Below are 22873 nucleotides of genomic sequence, written 5' to 3'. Positions count from 1 at the left end.
GTATGTAAACTGGGTGGATGTTAGGACTGTGACAGAGATAGGGACCAGGAAAGAAGCAGATTGGGGATAGCGAGAGTTCTGTCGAGTGTGTTAAGCCTTATGTGCCTGGTGCTGGAAATCCAACCTAGCACTTTGCCCCTGGCTACAACCATATCCTGGGTTGAATTTTGGAGGGGCTTGGGGCAAGATTATGTGGGAAGACTTGGCAGATGGGCAGCCCTGCAAATGAGGACTTGAGACAGATCTAAGGGACAGAGTAAGAGGGTATGAATTAACTCCTACAGAGGTGAAGAATGTGGTCAGAACTATGGCAAGCCGGGTGCCGTTGGCTCACACCTGTAATCCCAGCTACTCAGGAGGCTGAGATCTGAGGATCGCGGTTCAAAGCCAGCCTGGGCAGGAAAGACCGTGAAGACTCCTATTTCCAATAAACCACCAGAAAACCGGAAGTGGCGCTGTGGCTCAAGTGGTAGAGCGCTTGCCTTGAGCTGAAGAGCTGAGGAACAGCGCCCAGGCCCGGAGTTCAAGCCCCACGACCGACAAAAAAAAAAAAAAAACCCTAACTTATGGCAAGTGCCCCGTACCCAGGAGAGGGGCTCAACTGTAAAAAGTAGGGCTACACACATATTTGCTGAGAAGAGATTTAGGAATCGAGGCCTTGAAACTGGAAGTGTAGGATAAAGGTCAAAGTTAGGAGGCCCTGAAGAAGGCAGAGAAAGTAGGAGAAAACATGGAAGTGAGAGACAAATCTGCAGGGCAGGAGAGACGCGGCGGAAAGCACCCTGGATGTCCTCTTCAAAAGCGGGATTCCTCTCCCGCAGCAGCAGCTGCTATTCCGTAGCGCAGTATTTTTCTTCCCAGGCAGGGATTTCTTCCCGGGCTACTTCCGCTCCGCTAGCCCCGCCCCGGAAGTGGTCCTTCATTGGCTCCGGTCGAGGGGGAGCGGAATCTCGGAGCTCCCGGAAGTGGCTCAGCGGCGGCGCGCCCCGGGCTGGGCCCGCGCTCCCTCCAGCTCCTGGAACCCCGGCAGCCCTGGCACGCCGGGCGGGGCCGCGCCATGACCAGCGAGCTGGACATCTTCGTGGGGAACACGACGCTTATCGACGAGGATGTGTATCGCCTGTGGCTGGATGGGTATTCGGGTCCGTGAGTGGCCGGTCCGGAGGAGCGGCTGTTTTGGATGGGAGAAGGGGCGGGACCAGGCCTCGTGCATCCTTTAGAGTTCGCGGGCAGGTGGCTGGGAATAAGGGAGGGAGAAAGATTGGGGCTGGAAGCTCTGCAGCGTCTCTGGGGTCGGCGAGATAGGGCTTGATCCTTGTGCCCACTCTCCAGTGAGCGACGCGGTGGCTCTGCGAGTGCGTTCGGGAATCCTCGAACAGACGGGCGCCACGGCAGGGGTGCTGCAGAGCGACACCATGGACCACTACCGAACCTTTCACATGCTCGAGCGCCTGCTGCATGCACCGACCAAGCTGCTACACCAGCTCATCTTCCAGATCCCTCCCTCCCGGCAGGCGCTGCTCATTGAAAGGTGCTCACCCGGTGTGGTGACCTATATTCATTTTGCAGGCTGAAACTGAGGCCCAGGGAGGGATGGAACTTCACCCAAGGAACCCAGAAAGTTGAGAGAAAGGAACAACTCAGGCCCCCTTTTCCCTCCTTTATGAAGGGTCAGTGGTGTCCTCTGCCTCTACAAGGTACTACACCTTTGACGAGGCCTTTGTTCGGGAAGTCCTGGGCAAGAAGTTATCCAAGGGCACCAAGAAGGACCTGGATGACATCAGCACCAAAACAGGCATCACGCTTAAGAGTTGCCGCAGGCAGGTGAGCGCTGATCCACATGTGTATCACATCCCATATAGTTCACTCATTCTCTCCATTCCTTTGCACACTTGTTGCATTTTTGTCCCTTTTTTCTTTCTTTTCTTTTTTTTGGGGGTGGGGGTGGGGGGCTCAGTTGTGGGGCCTGAACTTTGGGCCTGGGTGCTGTCCCTCAGCTCTTCAGCTCAAGGCTAGCACTGTACCAGTTGAACCACATTGCCACTTCCAGCTTTTTCCGCTTATGTGGTGCTGAGGAATGGAACCTAGGGCCTCATGCCTGCGAGGCAAGCACTCTACCACTGAGCCACCTTCCCAGCCCTACATTTTGTCCCTTTTATATGATCAGATCTGACCATGACTTTCTCTTGATTATATACTTTCATTGGCTCCCATTGCCTCCAGGGTGGCAGTGTACTATTAGTCTTGACCTTCAGACTTCCCTGTGATTTGCTCTCTGCAGGTCAAATCCTTTTAGTCCCAATTTTCCTTTAGATTATGTTGTTGTTACTTGGAAAGTACAGTTCTTGCCCATATCTACCATTTGAATTTCTGGGCATGGCACTGGATGCTGCCTTCTCCACAAACTTAGGATTTGCTCATTTTGAGTAATTTGGACTTACCTAGGAGAATCCATTCTGGTTCAAGCTTATGGAGAACCAAAGAGCAAGGCTGGAACAGGACTGAATTAATAATAGAGAATAGTGTTTACTCAAGTCCAGATGGTAGAAGCAAACAAATATCTGTTGAATTGATAACTGCTAATAATAACAAGTAGTTATTGAAGGAATAACTGGTGCTAAAGAAATAGCTGCCAAGGGCTGGGAAGGTGGCTCAGTGGTAGAGCGCTTGCCTTGCATGCATAAGGCCCTGGGTTCGATTCCTCAGCACCACATAAGCAGAAAAAAAAAAGCCAGAAGTGGCACTGTGGCTCAAGTGGTAGAGCGCTAGCCTTGAGCTGATGCGCTGAGGGACAGCGCCCAGGCCCAGAGTTCAGGCCCCATGACCAGACCCAACAAAAAGAAATAGCTGCCAACTGGAGAGGCAGATAAGAGGGAGGGGGGTATTGAGTAAGCATTGATTGGCTTTTGACCAGTTCCTCTCCTCCACTAACCGCTCTGCAGTTTGACAACTTTAAACGAGTCTTCAAAGTGGTGGAGGAAATGCGGGGCTCCCTGGTGGATAACATCCAGCAACACTTTCTCCTCTCCGATCGGTTGGCCAGGTGAGAGGCCAACTATCTCCCACCTGCACATGCCTTCCCTAGTCCTTGAGCCTGTTACACTTCAACTCTTTCACCTCCTGGCTGTGCTGGGGAGACACTTCTGGAGGTTAATGGGAAATAAAAGTCTTAGGGAGGAAGTGGCGCTGTAACTCAAGTGGTAGAGGGCTCGCCTTGAGCTGAAGAGCTGAGGGACGGCACTCAGGCCCAGAGTTCAAGCCCCATGACCACCAAAAAAAAAAAAAAAATGTCTTAGGGACTTTCCTGTCCTGGCTTCAAACTGTGATTCTCATATCTCAGCCTCCTGAGTAGCTAGGATTATAGGTGTGAGCATATAGTGTGAGCACCCCACATTATTTCATTTATGATCTCTACTACAGATCAGGCTGACTTGGGTTCAGATCCTAGCCTGGTTATTTTCTACCTGGGCTTTTATGCGATGGCACTTAGGAAGTACGGAGACATGATAGCTGTTACTACTCACTGTATCTCTTAGGAAACTGGGCTGAATCTTCTCTCTGCACTGTTGAAGAGCCCCATAAGAGGTAGTTATGGGAGAGTCACACAGTGGGGAAAGAAAGGCCAGAACTCAGATGGCCAGCCAAGGTTGCAGGTGGAGGCTGCTTGACAAGAAGAAAACTGTTTTAATCCTACAATGTATATTGAGTGAGATGAATATGAACACATCGTTGTAGGCTTAGTAAGAAAGGATTTCAAGTCTTGAGAGGACCTACACTGTTCCCTGTCTACAGGGACTATGCAGCCATTGTCTTCTTTGCCAACAACCGCTTTGAGACCGGGAAGAAAAAGCTACAGTATCTGAGCTTCGGTGACTTTGCCTTTTGTGCTGAGCTCATGATCCAGAACTGGACCCTTGGAGCCGTCGGTGAGGCCCCCACCGACCCAGGTGCCTGGACCCTTCCCACCCTCTCAAGGCCTGCTTCCTCACCAGCACTTCCTTCTCTAGCCCCCTGGGTCTCAGTGTCCTTTCTTCAGGTCTCCACCCAGACCTCTGCTTATGTAGTCTACTTCTCTCCACCCCACCTTGTCTGAGACCAAGGGCTCCCTCTGTCTGGCCTGGGGCATGTTATTCCACCCACGAGACCCTGTTTCTTCTTCTGTCCTGTGGGGTGCAAGGAGGTGGTGGTTGAGAAAGGTTCTGGCTGTCGTAGATGAGTTTATCACTCACCCCATCTTCCTTCATGCAGACTCCCAGGTGGATGACATGGATGTGGACTTAGACAAAGAATTCCTCCAGGACTTGAAGGAGCTCAAGGTGCTAGTGGCTGATAAGGACCTTCTGGACTTGCATAAGAGGTGACCTTGGGATTCCATGGGAACCGAACCTGCAGTGAGGGCAGAGGTGATTGTAGTATGCCCTCTTTTTCCCTCAGCCTGGTGTGTACTGCCCTCCGGGGAAAGATTGGTGTCTTCTCTGAGATGGAAACCAACTTCAAGGTCTTTAGCCCTTTCAGCCCTCTCCCCTGGGGAATCTTCAGCTTCTTGGGTCATAGGTTGGCCAGCAGATGGCACTGCTGCTCCCTGTGCACTTGTAAACAAAGGAACTTGATTGGGGGAGGGAGGGTGTTTTTGGGGACAGACCAGCCTCCAAGCTCAGCCCCCAGAACTCCTAGGATCCTTGCCCCACAGAATCTGTCCCGAGGACTGGTGAATGTTGCTGCCAAGCTGACTCACAATAAGGACGTCAGAGACCTTTTTGTGGACCTGGTGGAGAAGGTGAGCTGTGCTGCCTGCTACCCTCGATCCACACCTGTGCTTTTCCCGAGTCGAACTGGGGATGGTAAATGTTCCCTTGGGCCCACAGTTTGTGGAACCCTGCCGCTCTGACCACTGGCCACTGAATGATGTACGGCTCTTCCTGAATCAGTATTCAGCATCTGTCCACTCCCTGGATGGCTTCCGGTGAGAAACCACAGGCCTCCTGTCAGCTTGTCCTGGCCCCAACCAGCCAGCCTCCTGGGGCCTCACTTCCCCCTCCCCCACATATGCACCCTTGGGGATCCCCATGTGCTACTTGGAGTGTAAGTCTCTGGTTCTAACCCATAGAATCTGTGTGACCTGGGACACACAGATTAACTTCGCTTTACCTCAGTTTCCTCATTTAAAATGCTACTGTAAGTAGAAGAATCATAAGAATTTATGATTTGTGGGTGTAACTCAGTAATGGATCACTTACCTAGCATATACAAGGCACTGAATTCAATCACCAGCACCACTAAAAAAAAAAAAAAAAAAAAGGCCAGGTGCTGGTGGCTCACGCCTGTAATCCTAGCTACTCAGGAGGCTGAGATCTGAGGATCGCGGTTCAAAGCCAGCCCGGGCAGGAGAGACCGTGAGACTCCTATCTCCAATAAACCACCAGAAAACCGGAAGTGGTGCTGTAGCTCAAGTGGTAGAGCGCTTGCCTTGAGCTGAAGAGCTGAGGGACAGCACCCAGGCCCAGAGTTCAAGCCCCATGACCGACCAAAAAAAAAAAAAAAAAAAGCCAAAGCCAGGCCCTAGTGGCTCATGCCTGTAATCCTAGCTACTGAGGAGGCTGAGATCTGAGGATCATGGTTCAAAGCCAGCCTGGGCAGGAAAGTCTCTGAGACTCTTATGTCCAATAAACCACCAGAAAACTGGAAGTGGTGCTGTGGCTCAAGTGGTAGAGCGCTCGCCTTCAGCTGGGACAGCACCCAAGCCCCACAACCACCACCACCACCAACGAAAAACCAAGTGCCAGTGGCTCAGGCCTGTAATCCTAGCTTCTCAGCAGGTTGAGATCTGAGGATCATGGTTCAATGCCAGAAAGTCTGAGACTCTTATCTCCAATTAAGCCGCCTCCCCCCCCCCAAAAAAAAAAAAAAAAAAGCCAGAAAGTGGAGCTGTGCCTCAAGTAGATTGCTAGCTTTGAGCAACAAAGCTAAGGGATAGCACCCAGGCCCTGAGTTCAAGTTCCAGGACAGGCACCACCACCACCACCACCACCCCAAAGAAAAAAAAAGGAATTTCTGAGGATTTAATAAGGTATAGGAAACACTTGCAGCCATCTCCGACTCAGGGTTTAAGTGAACATCTGTCACTGTTGCCGTTTTCATTTCAGGCACCAAGCCCTCTGGGAACGCTATATGGGCACCCTCTGTGGCTGCCTCCTGCGCCTCTATCATGACTGAGGCCCTCTCCCTCCATCCTGAACACAGTGACAATAAAATTGCCATGAGTTTGGAGACCAGTCCTGGTTCCTGGGGAGGAGCCCACAGGGCCGTGGGCAGCGTGCAAGTATATCCTGAGTGCCATGGCTTTTGAGCATGAGGATTCCGTGTACATCAGCCCCTCAGTGACCGGGTCAGATCAGGGTGGTCAGTGCTCTCCTGGCCCCGCTCTCTCCAGATCTCAGCTGAATCTACTAAGGAGCCAGGGGTATTATCTTGGTTTATTGAAGCCATAGAGAAAAGATGGCAAAACCTCATGATGAGTTTGGCAGGGAAGACAGCTGGTGTGCTGGAGAGGCTGAAGGGTGGCTGCCCCACTCAAGGAGGGCAGATGACTTGCTGCTTCTTAACTGGTTGTTTCCCCACGCGGGCTGTGATCGGATACTTGGTGATACCACAGGCATTGCTCCCCTTGTGGAGCCGGAAGTAGCCCTAGGAAATTTAGGGGCATTAGGGCCAGAAAGTGGAAAGGGCCTGTTCTGCCCCGCCCCTTCCCCATTGGGTCAGACTCACCTTCTCACCCCAGTGGGCCCCCCAGGAATTCTTCAGGATCCAGAATGGGGTGGAATGACTGGGATGACAAGATCCCGATGACACTGTCTTCTCTGCCTTGTTTTTACCAAAACCCACCAGCAGGACACAGTGGTCTACAAGTTGAGGGTCACAGGTGGTGCTTGTGGCTTTGATCACACCCTGTTGGTAATGCTGCAGGGGTAGAGGCAGAGGGGCTGAATCTGGGGTCCCCTTCTTCACATGGCCCTCCTCCCACTCTGCCCCACTTACCTGTAATAGGGCCTTGTTGATGGTCACAGTGATAGGCCCCTGGGTGGCCAGGTACCAAGCAATTTCTGAAGATAGAGAATGCTGTCAGGCTCTGCTGCTCTTGGCACATGGGCATGTTCCTCATGCCACTTGTCTGTTGTGTGTCTTTTCCCCAGTGTCACCATCACCCCTGCCCCTCCCCCCTACTGTCTGTAGTAGATAGGTCTGTCTGCCTCTGTCCTGGCATCTCTTTTCCTCATCACCCCCCCCACATCCCCACCCAGATCTCACTTGTTTCACTGTCTGGTAACATGATGAAATCCTGGATCCAGGCCACCTTGGTGTACTTCTTGGCCAGGCACCTGTTTGGTTTGGCACGGCCTACGTATGGGTAGTCCTTTTCACTGGCCAGACCACCTGAAGACGACAAGACAAGGGAAGAGTCCTGGTTCCTGATCCCTGCTACACGTACACACGCACGCACGCACGCGCGCACGTACATACACATACCCACACACACACCTGCAGCCACCCAGCAAGCCCAAGTACTCACTGTCGTTGAGGACAGTTATGAACGCGTCCCAGACGAAGCCACCCTGGCACCCATCTCCACAGCGGCCACAGTCAATCAGCTCTGAAGGCAGAAAGGGACCGTGAACAGGGCCTTCATCTACCCTTCCCTCTCCCCCATCCTCCTCCTTCCCAGCATACCTTGCACCGAGAGTTCTACAGACTGCTGGCTCTTGATGCCCCACTGGGCCTCGATGTTGCCTGCTGCCGCCATGGCCCAGCAGGACTGGCAGTTCTCCTGGTGGGTTAGATAGTAGGGTAGGATAGGGCATCCAAGTCTTGGCCTTCTTCTACCCCTTGGGCTGGGTAAGGCTGAACTGGGCGGGGCACATACCTGGTTCTTGATGGGTGAGATGATACCAGGCTTCTTCCGCCAGTCACAAGTGTGGGGCACCAACTCCCCCCAGTCTTCAGACCCTACCTTCCTCTCCATGCTGAAGTCTCCTCCAGCTGCCCTCCAATTCCCATAGAGCTGATCAAACTCCTCCTCTGGGAACAGAGCCATAGAAGTCACAGATTTGACCCTGTCCCCCCCCCTTTTTTTTTTTTGCCAGTCCTGGGGCTTGAGCTCACAGCCTGGCACTGTCCCTGAGCTTCTTTTGCTCAAGGCTAGCATCACTCTATCACTTGGGCCATAGCACCACTTCCAGCTTTTGCTGTTTATGTGGTACTAAGGAACCAAACCCAGGGCTTTATGCATGCTAGGCAAGCACTCTACCATTAAGCCACCTTGCCAGCCCTTGTGTTTGTTTTTCTTCAGTTGTGGGACTTGAACTCAGGGTTCTGGATGCTATCCCTGAGCTTTTTTGCTCAAGGCTAACTCTCTCCCATTTCGAACCACAGCTCCACTTCTGGTGTTTTGAGCGGTTAATTGGAGTTTCACCAGGACTTTTGTGCTAGGCTGGCTTCAAACCTCAATCCTCAGATTTCAGCCTCCTGAGTGGCTACAATTACAGATCTGAGCTACCAGCCGGGCTACTTCCAGCTTTTTGTCTTTTGATTTTCTTTTTTTTGGTCGGTCATGGGGCTTGAACACAGGACTTGGGCGCTGTCCCTCAGCTCTTCAGCTCAAGGCTAGGGCCCTACCACTTGAGCCACAACGCCACTTCCTACTTCCAGCTTTTTGATGGTTAATTGGAGATAAGAATCTCTCAGCCTTTCTTTCCTGGCCTGACTTCAAACCAGGATCCTCTGACCTCAGCCTCCTAAGTAGCTAGGATTACCAGCATGAGCAACAGACACCTGGCTACTCCACTCTTGATACCTTCTCCCACTCCAGCTAAGCGCATCCTTAGTCATTTGCATCCCTGTATCGGATGCATCAGGCAGAAATACTGAGTCCTCTAGTCTTGTCCCTGAGCTGCCTTGGATGCAGGCCAGCAGGGTTCCTGCCCCTGAATTCTGGGGTGGAACAGATACCTAGTTTAGTGCTTCAAGTGGACACTATTCTGTTTATCTGCCGTATCCCTAGAAAATTGCTTCTTCGCTCACTGCCTACAGTCCAGGGGAGTCTCAGTACCTGTGAGGTCACTGAATGGAGTCACCCCAAACTCAGCTGTGCCCAAGTCCTCTTCTTGTAGCCGCTGAGCCCGGATCAGGTTGTGGGCAAAGATGTCCAGACGGCGAGCATGCTCTGGACCAAAACGGATTTGTCTCAGACTGACTCCCTAGAGGCAGGAAGTGGCCACTGGCCGGGTTTCCGGCCACCCACCCCCACCCAGGTGAGCACAGACTCCTTTTCTATAGCCTCCAGTTTCCACTGTAGACACTGGGCCCAGGAAGTGGTTATCCAGTTAAGTGTTAGGTCCCCCAAGGCAGCAAGGGGGGCATCTGCCCACCCTGAGAAGAAGCAAAACCCAGAGTCCGGAGGCAGTGACTCAGAGGGGGAGATTGAGTGAGTAGCTAGGGACAGGCTTCCGGCCCGGCCACCATTTTGTCCACTTCACACCTCACATCGGAAGCTGCAGGGGGGAGGGGACAGCATTGTCTTGCACACACCAGCACTCGGTGGAAAATGAGACCTAGAGAGAAGGGAGGAGCAGGACCTTCTCTGTTCTTGGAATGGTGGTGACAAGGAATGCCATCATGGGCACACAATGCGGGGACTGGTGAGTGAACACCTGATTTGATAGTCATCAGTCCCATGCTTGTAATCACTGCGAGTTGACGAAGGAGCCAGAGGATCCTTTAAGGCTAGGGCAGATGCCTGTCAGCCATCATGAAATCCTCCAGCTTCAAGGCACAGGACAACCCTGTGTTCACCCACGCCCTGGACACATGAGCCAGTACAACTCCAGTCCTGTGTCCTGCTGGGTGGGATGGATCAAGCCTAGTCCCCAACCTAAACCTCCAGTTCTGTGTCTTTTTTTTTTTTTTTAAGTGCCAGCCCTAGGGTTTGAACTCAGGGCCTGGGTACATTCTTGAGCCTTTTCTGCTCAAGGTAGTATTCTACCACTGAACCACAGCTCCACTTCAGGCTTTGTGGTGCTTTGTTGAAGATACAAGCCTTAGATGTATCTTCTTGTCCAGACTGGCTGTGAACTACAATCCTCAGAACTCACCCTCCTGAGTAACTAGAATTACAGGTGTGAGCCACCAGCGCCCTGCTCAAGTTCTCTATCTTTTTTTCTTCTTTTTAAAATTTTTTTTATAATCATATTTTTTATTGTAAAGGTACTATACAGAGGGGTTACAGTTACATGAGTAAGGTAATGAGTACATTTCCTATTGAGCATTATTACCCCCTCCTTTAAGCTCTTCATCTTTTTTTTTTTTTTTGTGGTCCGGTCATGGGTCCTGAACTCTGGGCCTGGGTGCTGTCCCTCAGCTCTTCAGCTCAAGGCTAGTGCTCTACCACTTGAGCCACAGCGCCACTTCCGGCTTTTTTCTTTTTGCTTATGTGGTGCTGAGGAATCAAACCCAGGGCCTCAGGCATGCAAGGCAAGCACTCTACCACTGAGCCAACTTCCCAGCCCTAAGCTCTTCATCTAGAAATATATATGCCCCATGATACCTGCTGGGTTTGAGTAACTCCGGTTGAACTGGATCTGAAACATCTTGAAGACTTCTTTCAGTTCCAGTGGCTGGGGACCAGGGCCCTGGCACAGAATGGCAGGAAGAAGGGGGAGAGGGGAGAACTCATTGCTGGGAGTCTGCCTTAGCTATACCCCAGCAAGGCTTGAGCATGACAGATGTCTCCCACATCAAGTGCTCCCCCTGAGAAATGGAGGCTAGCTGGCTGTTTCGGAAGAGGAGCCAGTTGTGAGAAGCAGCTTGGCAACACTTACCTGAGCTCCAGGGGAATTCCAGAAGCCATGGGCTTGGCCTGACACCATCAGGACCAGGAGACAGGAGAGTTGGGCTGTCAGTGCCATGGTATGCAGCCTTGAGTGCCAAATGCAGGGGCAGGAAGCTATGCAGATCAAGTTGGAGGGGGTAGGGCTGGGGAAACACCCAAGACGTCAGGCTCGGGGTAGCAGGTGGACCCTAAAGCATGCGTGTAGGCTGCCTTCCGGACATTTAGGCCTGCTTAGCTTCTTTCCATCCTCCTTTTTTTTTTTTGTCAATTCCACAGCTCTAGGCCACTCCACTTCAGGGCAACTCTAGGGAGACAAAGACAGAGCTGTCCTTCAGGGGACTGGAAGGCAGATCTGAAGTGGACAGTGACAATATATAGACATGATGGGAAACCCAAGGGGCGTAGGCCAAAAAGACCCCTAGACACCAGGCAGAGATAGAAAATGATCAGTGCCCTCTTGACAGCTATTCATGCTCCTGTTAAGCTCAGCCATCTCCTTCTAGAAACTTTCCTAGCTAGGTGCTAGTAGCTCACTGCTGTCCGAGACATTCAGGAAGTTAAGATCTGGGGATCTTAGTTCAAAGCCAGCCCAGGCAGTAAAGTCTGTGAGACAATTTTTTTTCTGGCCCTAGGGCTTGAACTCTGGGCCTGAGCACTTTCCCTGAGCTATTGTGCATAAGACTAGCACTCTACCTACAGCTCCACTGCCCTTTTTTGATAGTTTCAGTGGAGATTAGAGTCCCATGGAGTAATCCTAACTGCTCAGGAGGCTGAGATCTAAGGATTATGGTTTGGAGCCAGCCTAGGCAGGCCTGGGTGCTGTCCCCTGAGCTCTTTTGCTCAAAGTTATTACTCTACTACTTTGAGCCACAGTGCCACTTCTGGTTTTTGAGTGGTTAAATTGGAAGATAAGAGTCTCACATGGACTTTTGTGCGGGCTGTCTTAAACCATGATCCTCAGATCTTAGCCTCCTGAGTAGCTAGGATTACAGGTGTGAGGCTCTGGCGCCCAACAATACATGAGATTCTTATCTCCAATTAACCAGAAGAAAACCCAGGTTGGGGCTGTAGCTCAGAGTGGTAGAGTGCTAGGCCCTGAGCAAAAAAAAAAAAGCTCAGGGACAGCTCACCTGAACCAAACAAAAAAAAAGGTCCCAAAATCTCCTGCCCATGATGCCCACTAGGGTCACTGAGGCTTTCTGAGAAGGCGATTCCAAGTAGCAAGTTCTCCTGGGCCTACATGCAAAGTTGGAGGTTCAGATTCAAGTTTACAAGTATACAGTCATTCCCCTCTGGGCATCAGTGTTTCATCTTTGTAACAGCAACAATTCTCTTTGAAGTTTGAATGAAATGATAGTGCACACCCATCAGCCTGGCCACCTGTTCACATGGTGGCTTCTTAACATTGATAAACACTGATATGGGACCAAGTCAGAATCTTGGAGACAGCGGGATTTGAATCCTCATGCTGTCCTTACCACTCTGGCTGTACCTAAGACAAATCTTTCAGCCACCCTTATCTGTGAAAGGGCGTGGTAACACCATCCCATTGTCCCATTATAGCTTGGCAGAATCGAATGAGGTCCTTGTCACTGCCTAGAATGGTTAAATCTTAATAATCAGGTGAGATTTTTTCTTGTTTTTGCTTCCTCCTCTTTTTTTCTTTTTAATTGGTCCTGGGGCTTGAACTCAGGGTACGGGCACACTGTCCCTTAGCTTTTTCACTCAAGGCTAGTAAGTGCTATACCACTTGAGCCACAACTCCTGGCTTTTTTTTTTTTTTTTGGTATTTAATTAGGAGATAAGTGTCTTAGGACGCCTATAACCAGCCCTAGCAGGAAAGTCCATGAAACTCTGATCTCATATAAACCACCAGAAAACCGAAAGTGGTGCTGTGGCTCAAGTGATAGAGCTTTGAGCTGACAGCACCTAGGCCCAGCATTCAAGCCCCATGACCACCACCACCACCAACAAAAAGAGTCTTAGGGACTCTCCTGCACAGTGTGGTTTTCAAACTGCAATCCTCTGGTCTCAGCCTCATGAGTAGCTAAAATTACAGATTTTTTTTTTTTGGGGTCCGGTCGTGGGGCCTGAACTCTGGGCCTGGGTGCTGTCCCTCAGCTCTTCAGCTCAAGGCAAGCGCTCTACCACTGAGCCACCTCCCCAGCCCAGGTCTGGCTTCTTTTACTTAGTACTTTGTTTTCAATATTCACCCATATTGGAGTAGTATCAGCATTTCAGTCCTTTATTTATTCATTTATTTTTGTAGCTGAATACAAGAATGGATAGACCAGCCGGGCGCTGGTGGCTCACGCCTGTAATCCTAGCTACTCAGGAGGCTGAGATCTGAGGATCGCGGTTCAAAGCCAGCCCGGACAGGAGAGACCGTGAGACTCCTATCTCCAATAAACCACCAGAAAACCGGAAGTGGCGCTGTAGCTCAAGTGGTAGAGCGCTCGCCTTGAGCTGAAGAGCTGAGGGACAGCGCCCAGGCCCAGAGTTCAAGTCCCACAACCGACAAAAAAAAAAAAAAAAAAAAAAAAAGAATGGATAGACCAAAATTTATCAGAGGATGGACATTGGCTTCTTTCTACATTTTGGCTGTTATAAATAGTGCTGCTTTAGCTGGGTGCCGGTGGCTCACCACGCCTGTAATCCTAGCTACTCAGGAGGCTGAGATCTGAGGGTCAGGGTTCAAAGCCAGCGGGGGCAGAAAAGTTCATGAGACTCTGATCTCCAGTAAACCACTAGAAAACCAGAAGTGGGGGGCTGGGAAGGTGGCTCAGTGGTAGAGCGCTTGCCTTGCATGCCTGAGGCCCTGGGTTGGATTCCTCAGCACCACATAAGCAGAAAGAAAAAAGCCGGAAGTGGCACTGTGGCTCAAGTGGTAGAGTGCTAGCCTTGAACTGAATTGCTGAGGGACAGCACCCAGGCCCAGAGTTCAGGCCCCACGACCGGACCCCCCCCCAAAAAAAAAAAAAGAAAGAAAACCAGAAGTGACACTGTGGTTCAAGAGGTAGAGCACAGGGACAGCGCCCAGGCCCAGAGTTCAAGCCCCATGACCTACAAAAAAAAAAAAAAAAGTGCTACCAGTACTACATACAGATATCTTGGCGTGTAAATGTTTTCATTTTTCCCTAGAGGTGAAATTGCTGGATCATGCAACATTTTGGGAAAAGACCAGAACGTTTTCCATAGCAGTTGCATCACTTTATACTTACAATAGAGTAGGAACAATGAATAGTTTATTGCATGTGCAAGAGGCTTCCCTAGTGCTGGGATGGCAGGCGTGTGTGCCACCATCTCCAGCCGTCATTTTTGGTTTGGATTCTAATTTTTAGCCTTGACCTAGTGGTTTGCGCGTTGGGCAGTGCGAAGGCCACGCTCAGTAGTTTTCCTTGAACCCCAAGGGCTCACACCTTAGCCACCACCTGCACCCTTCCCCCTCCCCGCACAGCCCCACCTCGGTGCCACCTTGGAAACGATGGCAGGGACAAGCAAGGATGGAGAAGGAAAGGGCAAGGCAGGGGTAGGCCGCGCTATTCCGGCTCGCAGCCCGGCCCAAGCGGGGGATCCCTGGACACGCAGCCTTTTCCCGTCTGGCCCGCCCTGAGACGTTTGCACGGCGAGGCCCCGCCCCTTCCTGGGGGCCCGGCTCCGCCCCAAGGCCTGCGCTCCGCTGGGGGCGGAGGCGGAAACCCGGCGGGGGACGTGGGTGAGAAGAGGGTGGGGAAGGGGCTGGCACTGGGCCCGGGCGTCCGGCTCGCCGGAGTTCAGGCATGCCAGCCTGTCTTAGGGGCTTCCATTCATTTGGGGCCAAAGGGGAATTGCGCCCCCAAACAGTTGCGACGTTGAGCCCGGCAGGCGTGGGGGCGCGCGCTGGAGCGGAGGACCACCGGGCCGAAGGCTGCCCCGCGGAGGAGGGCAGGGCCGGGGATGCACGGCTCTGCTGGGGGGGAGGGGCGTCTCCTGCCTGCGCCAGGGTCCCCACGCCCTCACTTTGGGGGCCACCTGGGAGCCCAGAATAAGATCTTGGAGGGAGGCGAGTGAGGGTTTGGAGCCCCCAGAATGAAGTGCGGGTTTGGGGTGCCTGGTACCCGTGAGATGTAGGTGCACCATCGGAGTCCGGGTCTTGGCAGGACCAAGGTGTGTTCGCACAGGATACAGTTCTGGGGGTGCAGGTTGGGTAGGGTGTAGGTGTACAGGATATATTGAGTGAGGGTCTAAGGGACCCCCCCCCCCCGTCCAGGTGAGCCTGGACGCCAGGCATCAAGGTTAAGACTGAATGCTGGGGGTCCCTGGCTGAACCCCGGGAGGCGGCTCCGGGCAGGGCAGCGCCGCGGGGGACCGGGTGGGGACCTGTGGCCGGCCGAGGGCGGAGAAGCGGGGGTCGGGGTCCCTCCCCCTGGCGCGGGCTCAGGAATCCGCCGAAGGGCGGGCGGAGGCGCCGGGGTGGGCCGCGCCGGGCGGGCGGGCGGGCGGGCGGGGGGCGCTTCCTGGGGCCGTGCGTCCAGGGAGCTGCGCCGTCCGCCCGTCCGTCCGCCGCCTGCAGGCACTGCCGGAGTCCACGGAGCTGCCGGGCGCCTCGGGCCCAAGTGAGTGGCCGTCCGCGGGGGAGGGCGCGGGCCCCAGCGTCCGCCGAGACAGCGCGGCGCGGAACCCAGAGGCCTGCGCCCCACGGCTCGCACTGCTGGGGCAATGGGCAGAGGCCGGGTGGGCCTGGGATCCGGGCCTGCGAGAGGAGTCGGCCCCCAGCCATGGAAGGCTCGGGTGCCAAGCACGGCCCTGAGCTGGAGGCGGCGGGAGCGGGGGCTCGCGTGTCTTGGCAGAGGCCCCTGACCCCTGCCCACCACCTCCTAGCCTCGGGATGCTCCCTTTCGCTTCCTGCCTCCGCGACTCTCTACTGCTGTGGGCGCTGCTGCTGCTGCTCCTGGGGGCAGCGTCTCCCCAGGAGTCTGAGGAGCCGGACAGCTATACGGTGGGGACCGTGGGGCCGCTGGCCTGGGATGGGGCGGGCAGAGAGGATGTTGGTACTGGAGTGGCAGCTGCGGGGACCCAATCTCCCCTTCCTGGTTGGTGGGTCGGCTGGAAGCTTTTGTTTGGATCGTGCTTGGAGGGTGGCAGGGCTCAGGCCCTGTGGTTGCTGGCTGGTTGGAGGAGACCTGGAATGAGCGCTGGCCATCTCTGGTTCCCTTCCAGGAATGCACAGATGGCTATGAGTGGGATCCAGACAGCCAGCACTGCCGGGGTGAGTGTACCTGCAGGACCCACTAGCCCCGGGAGCCTAGCTGGGGTTCAGGTGTTAACCACCACCTCCAAGAACTGTGGCCAGAGCCTAATGGCCTGCCCTCTACTCAGCTCTGCTGGGCCTAGGCCAGCTCCGGTTCTCTGGGGGCTCAATTAGAAGTGGCTCTTCCTCTAATCTACCCCCTCCCAGTAAGCAAGCAGCTGAGCACTACCCAGGAGAGCCAGGTTGCATACATCTCTCTGAACCACAGACCTAGCCCAGCTCTTTATCCTGTAACTTAGGAGGGCAGTTCATTAGGAGGCCTGCCCATTAGTCTTGGGCTGAGCTAGGGCTAGGGCCTTGAGGTGGGGCTGAAACCCACTTTGAGGCAAGAGAATTGGGACAAATAGGGAACAGGAGCCCCACCTGCAGCCCTGACAGGTCCTAGGCAAGCAGACATCCTTATCCACTTTAGAGAAGGCCGAGCCGGGGCTCCTGCCTCTCACTACCTCCAGGGCCAGCCCAGATGACTGGCTGTGCCCAGCAGGCCCCTCTCTGCAGATGTCAACGAGTGCCTGACCATTCCTGAGGCCTGCAAGGGCGAAATGAAATGCATCAACCATTATGGGGGCTACTTGTGCCTGCCCCGCTCGGCTGCCGTGATCAATGACCTACATGGCGAGGGACCCCCACCACCAGTGCCCCCTGCTGAACACCCCAGCTCCTGTCCACCAGGATACGAGCCGGATGAACAGGAGAGCTGCGTGGGTGAGTGCCAGCCACTCCAGTACCCAGGCTTCCAGCCCTCTCACCAGGCGTCCTCTCCTGATCCTCCCTTGCTCAAAGCCCATTGGGCTCTTCAGTGAGGCACCCCCACTCATTCAGATCCCCACTCATTCAGATCCCCACCACCCCCGGGGATGTAAGAGCTCTGCCCCTCCTCCCCCGTCCCCTCTTCCCCAGCCTCTGGCTCTATCTGCTTTAAGATCTATATCCCACCCCAGGGAGCCATGGGCCTTGAAGAAGTGAAGGTCCCGGTGTCAGTGATATTAGGGGGTGGGCAGAGCCTTGTTTAGCTCCACTGATATGGGGTGTCACAGGGTCAGGGTGCCTTTGGAGGCTCCCAGGCTGCTGGGTTTTTTTTTTTCTTTGTTTTTTGTGCTGTGGAGAGGATTTAATTCTTGTGTTCTTGCCAGTCTACCATGTGCCCATGTGAACGTTATCTGGTGTGTGCCACCACTCAAGCTGGTGGCACGTGGGATTGTGCTCAGAGCTGAGTGATGTCTTCCGCAGATGTGGATGAGTGTACCCAGGCCTTGCATGACTGTCGCCCCAGCCAGGACTGCCATAACTTACCTGGCTCCTACCAGTGTACCTGCCCAGATGGCTACCGCAAGATCGGGCCAGAGTGTGTGGGTGAGTCCAGGGAGTCTTTGTTCTGGGCCCTAGCCTGGCTCTCATTCTAGCACCTGCCCCCTCTTCCTATCTACTCCCTAAATCACCTCAGTCCCTTATCACCTGTGGGGGGGTGGGGGGGCACACTGTATGTGGGCAGGGGGCGTGTCAAGGCTGGCCTGGCTCTGGCCCAATCAGCTCCTTAGGTAAAGACAAGATGGATCATGGGTGCTGAGGCCTTGAGTTCTAGCTGACCAAGGCCCTGCCTGACCTCTACCCTCCGCCCTCCTCCCCTATCTCCATCCCAGACATAGACGAGTGTCGCTACCGCTACTGCCAGCACCGCTGTGTGAACCTGCCCGGCTCCTTTCGCTGCCAGTGCGAGCCAGGCTTCCAGCTGGGGCCCAACAACCGCTCCTGTGTGGGTGAGGCTGGGTCCTGGGTCCTGGGTCCTGGGAAAGAAGGTGTGAGATGAGGGAACTCCCTTCCTAAGATCAGCCTAAGTGGAGGGGGGCTGTGGGCTGCTCTGTTCCTTTCACCCCTCCAACTGTTCCTGGCACCTTCAGATGTGAATGAGTGTGAGATGGGGGCCCCGTGTGAGCAGCGTTGCTTCAACTCCTATGGGACCTTCCTGTGTCGCTGTCACCAGGGCTACGAGCTGCATCGGGATGGCTTCTCCTGCAGTGGTGAGTCCAAAACCTGCGCTGAGTTTCTGAAATTGCCCTTCCAGGCCTTGCAGTTCACCATGCCACCAGCAGCCACATGGTTGTGTTTGACCCTTCCGTGTCCCATTCTCCTCACCCATACACCACCATGCCCTCCATCCTGCGCTGGTCGCAGGGCACTCCAAGACGGTGGGCACCCTCAGGTGCAATAGTCTCCTTCTGAGCTGGCAAGACGAGAAGGATATGGGTACCATTCTTCCTAGCAGTCAGGCTGAGCTACATTTGAATCCTGCACTAGAGCAAGCCATTCGTCTCTCTGAGCTTGTTCCTTCTACAAAATGGGTTGGATAGGGGATGAATAGGGACAGTGATAATGGACCGGCTTCATCAGATCTCCAGCAGCTGAAGTTGGGAGAGGAGTTTGTTGAGAACTTACTCTGTGCAGGGTACTTGGCTCTGCACACTTGGTCTTTGTGTCACCCTGTCAACAATCCTTTGACATAGGTATGATTTTGTTGTCCTTTCTCTTCAAACAAGACAATAACATGACCATTATTGGGAGAATTGTAAAACAAATAAGTTTTGGGTGAATTCCTGAGAAGTTTAGCCTTCAATTTAGAGAGGTTAAGTGACTTTACCTAAGTTAATTAAACTCCAAGGATGAGATGGGCTGGGGCTCAATCTCAGACTTTTCTCTCCATGTCACGTCATGTGCCCTTTTTTTTTTTGTTGGTTGTGGGGCTTGAACTCAAGGTGTGAGTGTTGTCCCTGAGCCTCTTTGTGCTCAAGCCTGGCGCTCTACCACTTGAGCCACAGTACCCCTTCCAGTTTTTGAGTGGCTAATTGCAGATGAGAGTCTCATGGGGGCTTTTCTGCCTGGCCTGGCTTCTAACCACAATCCTCAGATCTCAGCCTCTGAGTAGTTAGGATTGCAGGTGCGAGCCACTGGCTCACACAGAAAGTATCCTTTCTGTCATACTTTGCTATGGAGTAGAAGCTCGTTGATGCCTGACTGCATAAGGGGAACAAGAGTAGAAAACAGCATCCTGTGTGTAGCTCATAGCTGCCAAGAGGGGACTAGGTGCAGACTGATTGTGGGTTGTAGGAATTGGACAAGTTGTTGAGAACTACAGCAGACACTTCTGATCTGCTAGTTTAACCTGTTCATGTTACTGGCAGGGAAATGGGGAAATGGAGTTGAATGTATGCCCAAGCCTTTAGATTTCAAGTTTTTTTTTTTGTTTTTTTTTTGGTGGGGGGAGGGTCCAGTTGTGGGCCTGAACTCTGGTCCTGGGCGCTGTTCCTCAGCTCTTCAGCTCAAGGCTAGCGCTCTACCACTTAAACCACAACACCACTTCTGGCTTTTTTCTTTTTACTTATGTGGTGCTGAGGAATCGAACCCAGGGCCTCAGGCATGCAAGGCAAGCACTCTACCCCTGAGCCACCTTCCCAGCCCTGTTTTTTGTTTGTTTGTTTGTTTTTTCCCCCAGTCGGTCGTGGGGCCTGGCCTGAGCACTGTCCTTGAGCTCCTCAGCTCAAGGCTAGCACTCTACCACTTGAGCCACAGCGCCACTTCTGGTTTTTTCTGTTTGTGTGGTACTGAGGAATCAAACCCAGGGCCTCATGCATGCAAGGCAAGCACTCTACCACTGAGCCACCTTCCCAGCCCTTTTGTAAAAATTTTAATTGTTTTTTCTATTAATGTTCTTACAGTCCTGGGACAGATCAAGGACTTAGGAGATCTGGGCCAACCTATAGACATAGCCTTCTAAGTTATTCACACACTTGCTTTTGTAGTACTGGGATTGAACTCAGGGCTTGATACTAAAGCATACAGAATACCACAGAAGTATACCCACAAACCCTTCAGACCTTTTATTTTTGTGCTGGTATTGTGGCTTGAACTCAAGGCCTGGGCACTGTCCCTAGTTGAACTCAAGGCCTGGGCACTGTCCCTAGTTGAACTCAAGGCCTGGGCACTGTCCCTAGTATCCTACCACTTGAGCCACAATTTCACTTCCAGCTTTTTGCTGGTTAACTGGAGATGAGTCTCATGGACTTTCCTGCATGAGCTGGCTTTGAACCATAATGCTCAGATCTCAGCCTCCTGAGTAGCTAGGATTGCAGGTATACCTGGCCCCTCTGACCTTTCTTTGAGCCCTCTATCCCCCTCCTGAGCCTTTCAGGGCTCCTCTTGTCCCTTCTCTCTTCCCATATCCAGGGCTCTTGTCCCTAATTGGGCTGTGGGACTCAATGGTGAGGGCTGCCCTGGTCCCGGTATCCTCATCTCCACCCTCCCTCCCTCAGATACAGATGAGTGCAGCTACTCCAGTTACCTCTGCCAGTACCGCTGTGTCAATGAGCCAGGCCGCTTCTCCTGCCACTGCCCACAGGGCTACCAGCTGATGGCCACACGGCTTTGCCAAGGTACAGGGGGCTGGGTTGGGCGGATGGGTTTAGGAGCTCATGTCCCTGATTCCAGCCCCTCTGCCCTGGTACAGACATTGATGAATGTGAGTCAGGTGGGCATCAGTGCTCTGAGGCCCAAACCTGTGTCAACTTCCATGGGGGATACCATTGTGTGGACACCAACCGTTGTGTGGAGCCCTATATCCAGGTGTCGGACAAGTGAGTCTCCGAAGTGACAGGCTTCTGTGGAAACAATTCCCAGAAGGCCTTATAGCGGGCTAGTGCACCTGAGGGCTGGTGGGAGTTGTAGTCTTCTGCTGGGATTCCCAAGAGGATCTTGGATGGGCCAGAATCTTACTGTCTTCCATCTTGGGGCCTCTAGCCGCTGCCTCTGCCCCGCCTCCAACCCCCTGTGTCGAGAGCAGCCTTCATCCATTGTGTACCGGTACATGAGCATCACCTCGGAGCGCAGCGTGCCCGCCGATGTGTTCCAGATACAGGCAACTTCCGTCTACCCCGGGGCCTACAATGCCTTTCAGATCCGTGCAGGAAACTCTCAGGGGGACTTCTACATTAGGGTAAGGTGCTCTCTTACTCACCCGCCGCCCCCCCAACATGCATTATTCTAAGAACAGTGAGTGGGAGACTAGGTTGTTCCACTACTTCCCATCCCAGGAGGCGGGACTGGTGTGTGCAATGGAACATTCCCAGGGTCCCAGCCTCTAAGACAGTTCTGACAGGCAGTTCATCACTGGGGTTTGAGCCTCAGTATCGGCCTCCCCTACCTGGCCTTGATTTCTTCAGCCACAAAACAAGGAATGGCGTTGAGATTTGTGTAGGAGTTGGATTGGATCCAGTTCTGCTGCTGAGCTAGCTGAGGCTGGCACGGGTCCAGGTGTGGCTTGCAGTGTGTGTGGGAGGGCCTCAAACCCCCTGTGTTCTGCTGTATTTAAGCTTTTAGAGGCATTTGGCATCAGAGCTTGCTTTTTTCCCCTTGGAGTTGAGTGCTTCGGGGCTGACAATGCAGCTTAGTGATACAACATGTGCTTAGTCTGTAGCAAGAGGCCCCGGGCTTGATCTCCAGCACCGAAAGAAGAAAAAAAAATACTGATGGCTTTGAAAGGGAGTCTAGTCTGTTCCAATTACCAAAGGCTCCATCATTCCAACACTGGCCTTGAGTCATCAGTTAATCTTGATTAGAAAGCAACTAGCTGGGAGGGGTGGGGAGAGAACCAGTGGGGTTATTTTGGAGGGCAGAACCTTAGGCTAGAAGAAGGATGTGTGTGAGAGCCTGGGTGACAACAGCCTGACCAGGGCTGCCCCCTCCCCCACTTGACTGCCCTGTGACGGGAAGTGAAGTGGAAGTGACACTGGGACAGGATCCTGCCTGGCACAGAGGCTGACGACCCCCATGTCCTGCCACCCACTGTGCCCTGCAGCAAATCAACAACGTCAGCGCCATGCTGGTCCTCGCCCGGCCAGTGACAGGCCCCCGGGAGTACGTGCTGGACCTGGAGATGGTCACCATGAACTCCCTCATGAGCTACCGGGCCAGTTCCGTACTGAGACTCACCGTCTTCGTGGGGGCCTACACCTTCTGAGGAGGGGGGGACCCTTAGAGAGGGGCCATCTGCCCCCTGTAGCTGAGGAGCCTGGGGCTCAGAGATGACTGTGTTCTGCTAAAAAGCAAGATGTTGTGAAGGATAGAAAGGCAATAAAGGGAGAAAGGAGGAGTCCTGGTGGCTGAGGTAGGCGGGCAACCTCAGCTTGGGGAAGGGGCCGGGCTTGGGAGAAGCAGGCCAAGCCCACCTGAAGGGAGCTGTGTTCAGGTTGAGGGGCTCCACTGAGGTGGGCCTGAGGGCTTCAGAATCACCCCAGGCCTCATCCCAGCACCCAGCTTGGCTGATGTGGAGGGGGGTGAGAAACCTTACCCAGGACATTGCCAAGAAGCCCAGAGTTAGAGTCCTAGCGCTGCCTCAAAGTAGATATTTGTTTAAGCCCCGCTCGCTTCCTGGGCCTGTTTCTCAATCTACAAAATGAGATGATGACTGTGACTGCTTTCCTAGCTCCTCTTTTCCACGTTATAGAGCTTCTTATCAAATGAACTTTTATTGGACAAGGGACCATCTAATTACATAAAGTAGATTCAAAGCTGCAATGCCCATTGACTCCATCTCTCTGACAAGGAAACTCCAGATTGTCCTGCTCAGCTTCCCAACTGCTGTTATTATGGTCATGTGCTACCACACCTGGACAGGAACTTGTTCTTAAAAGCACTGGCTAGGGCTATATCTG

The 22873-nt window shown here is 53.3% G+C and overlaps 3 protein-coding genes across 6 annotated transcripts; 2 read left to right on the top strand and 1 right to left on the bottom strand.

Annotated features, from left to right (window-relative positions):
* The first annotated feature begins 973 nt into the window (after nucleotides 1–973).
* Nucleotides 974–6267, top strand: LOC138824326 (acidic fibroblast growth factor intracellular-binding protein). Of its 2 annotated transcripts, none has more exons than XM_070018138.1 (10): nucleotides 974–1142; nucleotides 1333–1531; nucleotides 1698–1824; nucleotides 2943–3043; nucleotides 3793–3926; nucleotides 4249–4357; nucleotides 4435–4498; nucleotides 4691–4777; nucleotides 4866–4963; nucleotides 6144–6267. In XM_070018138.1, the coding sequence occupies exons 1-10, from the start codon at nucleotides 1058–1060 to the stop codon at nucleotides 6211–6213; spliced, it is 1074 nt and encodes a 357-aa protein (XP_069874239.1). In that variant the 5' UTR covers nucleotides 974–1057; the 3' UTR covers nucleotides 6214–6267. The 2 variants fall into 2 exon arrangements, with proteins under 2 accessions (XP_069874239.1, XP_069874238.1); XM_070018137.1 differs by having other exon boundaries at nucleotides 3793–3947.
* Nucleotides 6268–6324: 57 nt separating this feature from the next.
* LOC138824325 (cathepsin W-like) lies at nucleotides 6325–10969 on the bottom strand. The gene is made up of 10 exons (XM_070018136.1): nucleotides 10872–10969; nucleotides 10598–10682; nucleotides 9104–9217; nucleotides 7919–8073; nucleotides 7726–7822; nucleotides 7568–7648; nucleotides 7306–7431; nucleotides 7036–7100; nucleotides 6766–6957; nucleotides 6325–6684 (listed from the first exon to the last, which is right to left on the bottom strand). The coding sequence occupies exons 1-10, from the start codon at nucleotides 10956–10958 to the stop codon at nucleotides 6571–6573; spliced, it is 1116 nt and encodes a 371-aa protein (XP_069874237.1). The 5' UTR covers nucleotides 10959–10969; the 3' UTR covers nucleotides 6325–6570.
* A 3574-nt stretch (nucleotides 10970–14543) lies between these two features.
* Nucleotides 14544–22736, top strand: LOC138824324 (EGF-containing fibulin-like extracellular matrix protein 2). 3 transcript variants are annotated; one of them, XM_070018134.1, is made up of 11 exons: nucleotides 14544–14597; nucleotides 15743–15860; nucleotides 16082–16130; nucleotides 16671–16877; nucleotides 17403–17525; nucleotides 17813–17929; nucleotides 18071–18190; nucleotides 20477–20596; nucleotides 20671–20797; nucleotides 20961–21156; nucleotides 22018–22736. In XM_070018134.1, exons 2-11 carry the CDS (start codon nucleotides 15750–15752, stop codon nucleotides 22177–22179), a joined length of 1332 nt encoding a protein of 443 aa, XP_069874235.1. In that variant the 5' UTR covers nucleotides 14544–14597; nucleotides 15743–15749; the 3' UTR covers nucleotides 22180–22736. The 3 variants fall into 3 exon arrangements, with proteins under 3 accessions (XP_069874235.1, XP_069874236.1, XP_069874234.1); XM_070018135.1 differs by lacking the exon at nucleotides 14544–14597 and adding an exon at nucleotides 14646–15028; XM_070018133.1 differs by lacking the exon at nucleotides 14544–14597 and adding an exon at nucleotides 15402–15477.
* Nucleotides 22737–22873: the final 137 nt, after the last annotated feature.

The sequence above is a fragment of the Dipodomys merriami genome, unplaced genomic scaffold (genome assembly GCF_024711535.1).
Source record: "Dipodomys merriami isolate MVZ:Mamm:240054 unplaced genomic scaffold, mDipMer1.0.p SCAF_128, whole genome shotgun sequence".
NCBI lineage: Eukaryota > Metazoa > Chordata > Mammalia > Rodentia > Heteromyidae > Dipodomys > Dipodomys merriami.
Note: the sequence above shows the minus strand (reverse complement) of the source record. Positions and strands in the feature narration are given on the sequence as shown.

Coding starts and splice junctions, on each gene's coding strand:
- LOC138824326 (XM_070018137.1), top strand. CDS start 1,058: ATGACCAGCGAGCTGGACATCTTCGTGGGGAACACGACGCTTATCGAC. Junction 1,532..1,697: donor CAGGCGCTGCTCATTGAAAG/GTGCTCACCCGG, acceptor TGCCTCTACAAG/GTACTACACCTTTGACGAGG. Junction 1,825..2,942: donor TTAAGAGTTGCCGCAGGCAG/GTGAGCGCTGAT, acceptor ACCGCTCTGCAG/TTTGACAACTTTAAACGAGT.
- LOC138824324 (XM_070018134.1), top strand. CDS start 15,750: ATGCTCCCTTTCGCTTCCTGCCTCCGCGACTCTCTACTGCTGTGGGCG. Junction 20,597..20,670: donor GGCCACACGGCTTTGCCAAG/GTACAGGGGGCT, acceptor GCCCTGGTACAG/ACATTGATGAATGTGAGTCA. Junction 20,798..20,960: donor TATATCCAGGTGTCGGACAA/GTGAGTCTCCGA, acceptor TGGGGCCTCTAG/CCGCTGCCTCTGCCCCGCCT.
- LOC138824325 (XM_070018136.1), bottom strand. CDS start 10,958: ATGGCACTGACAGCCCAACTCTCCTGTCTCCTGGTCCTGATGGTGTCA. Junction 9,218..10,597: donor GAGTTACTCAAACCCAGCAG/GTATCATGGGGC, acceptor GTTTTGGTCCAG/AGCATGCTCGCCGTCTGGAC. Junction 7,823..7,918: donor TCTCACCCATCAAGAACCAG/GTATGTGCCCCG, acceptor CTAACCCACCAG/GAGAACTGCCAGTCCTGCTG.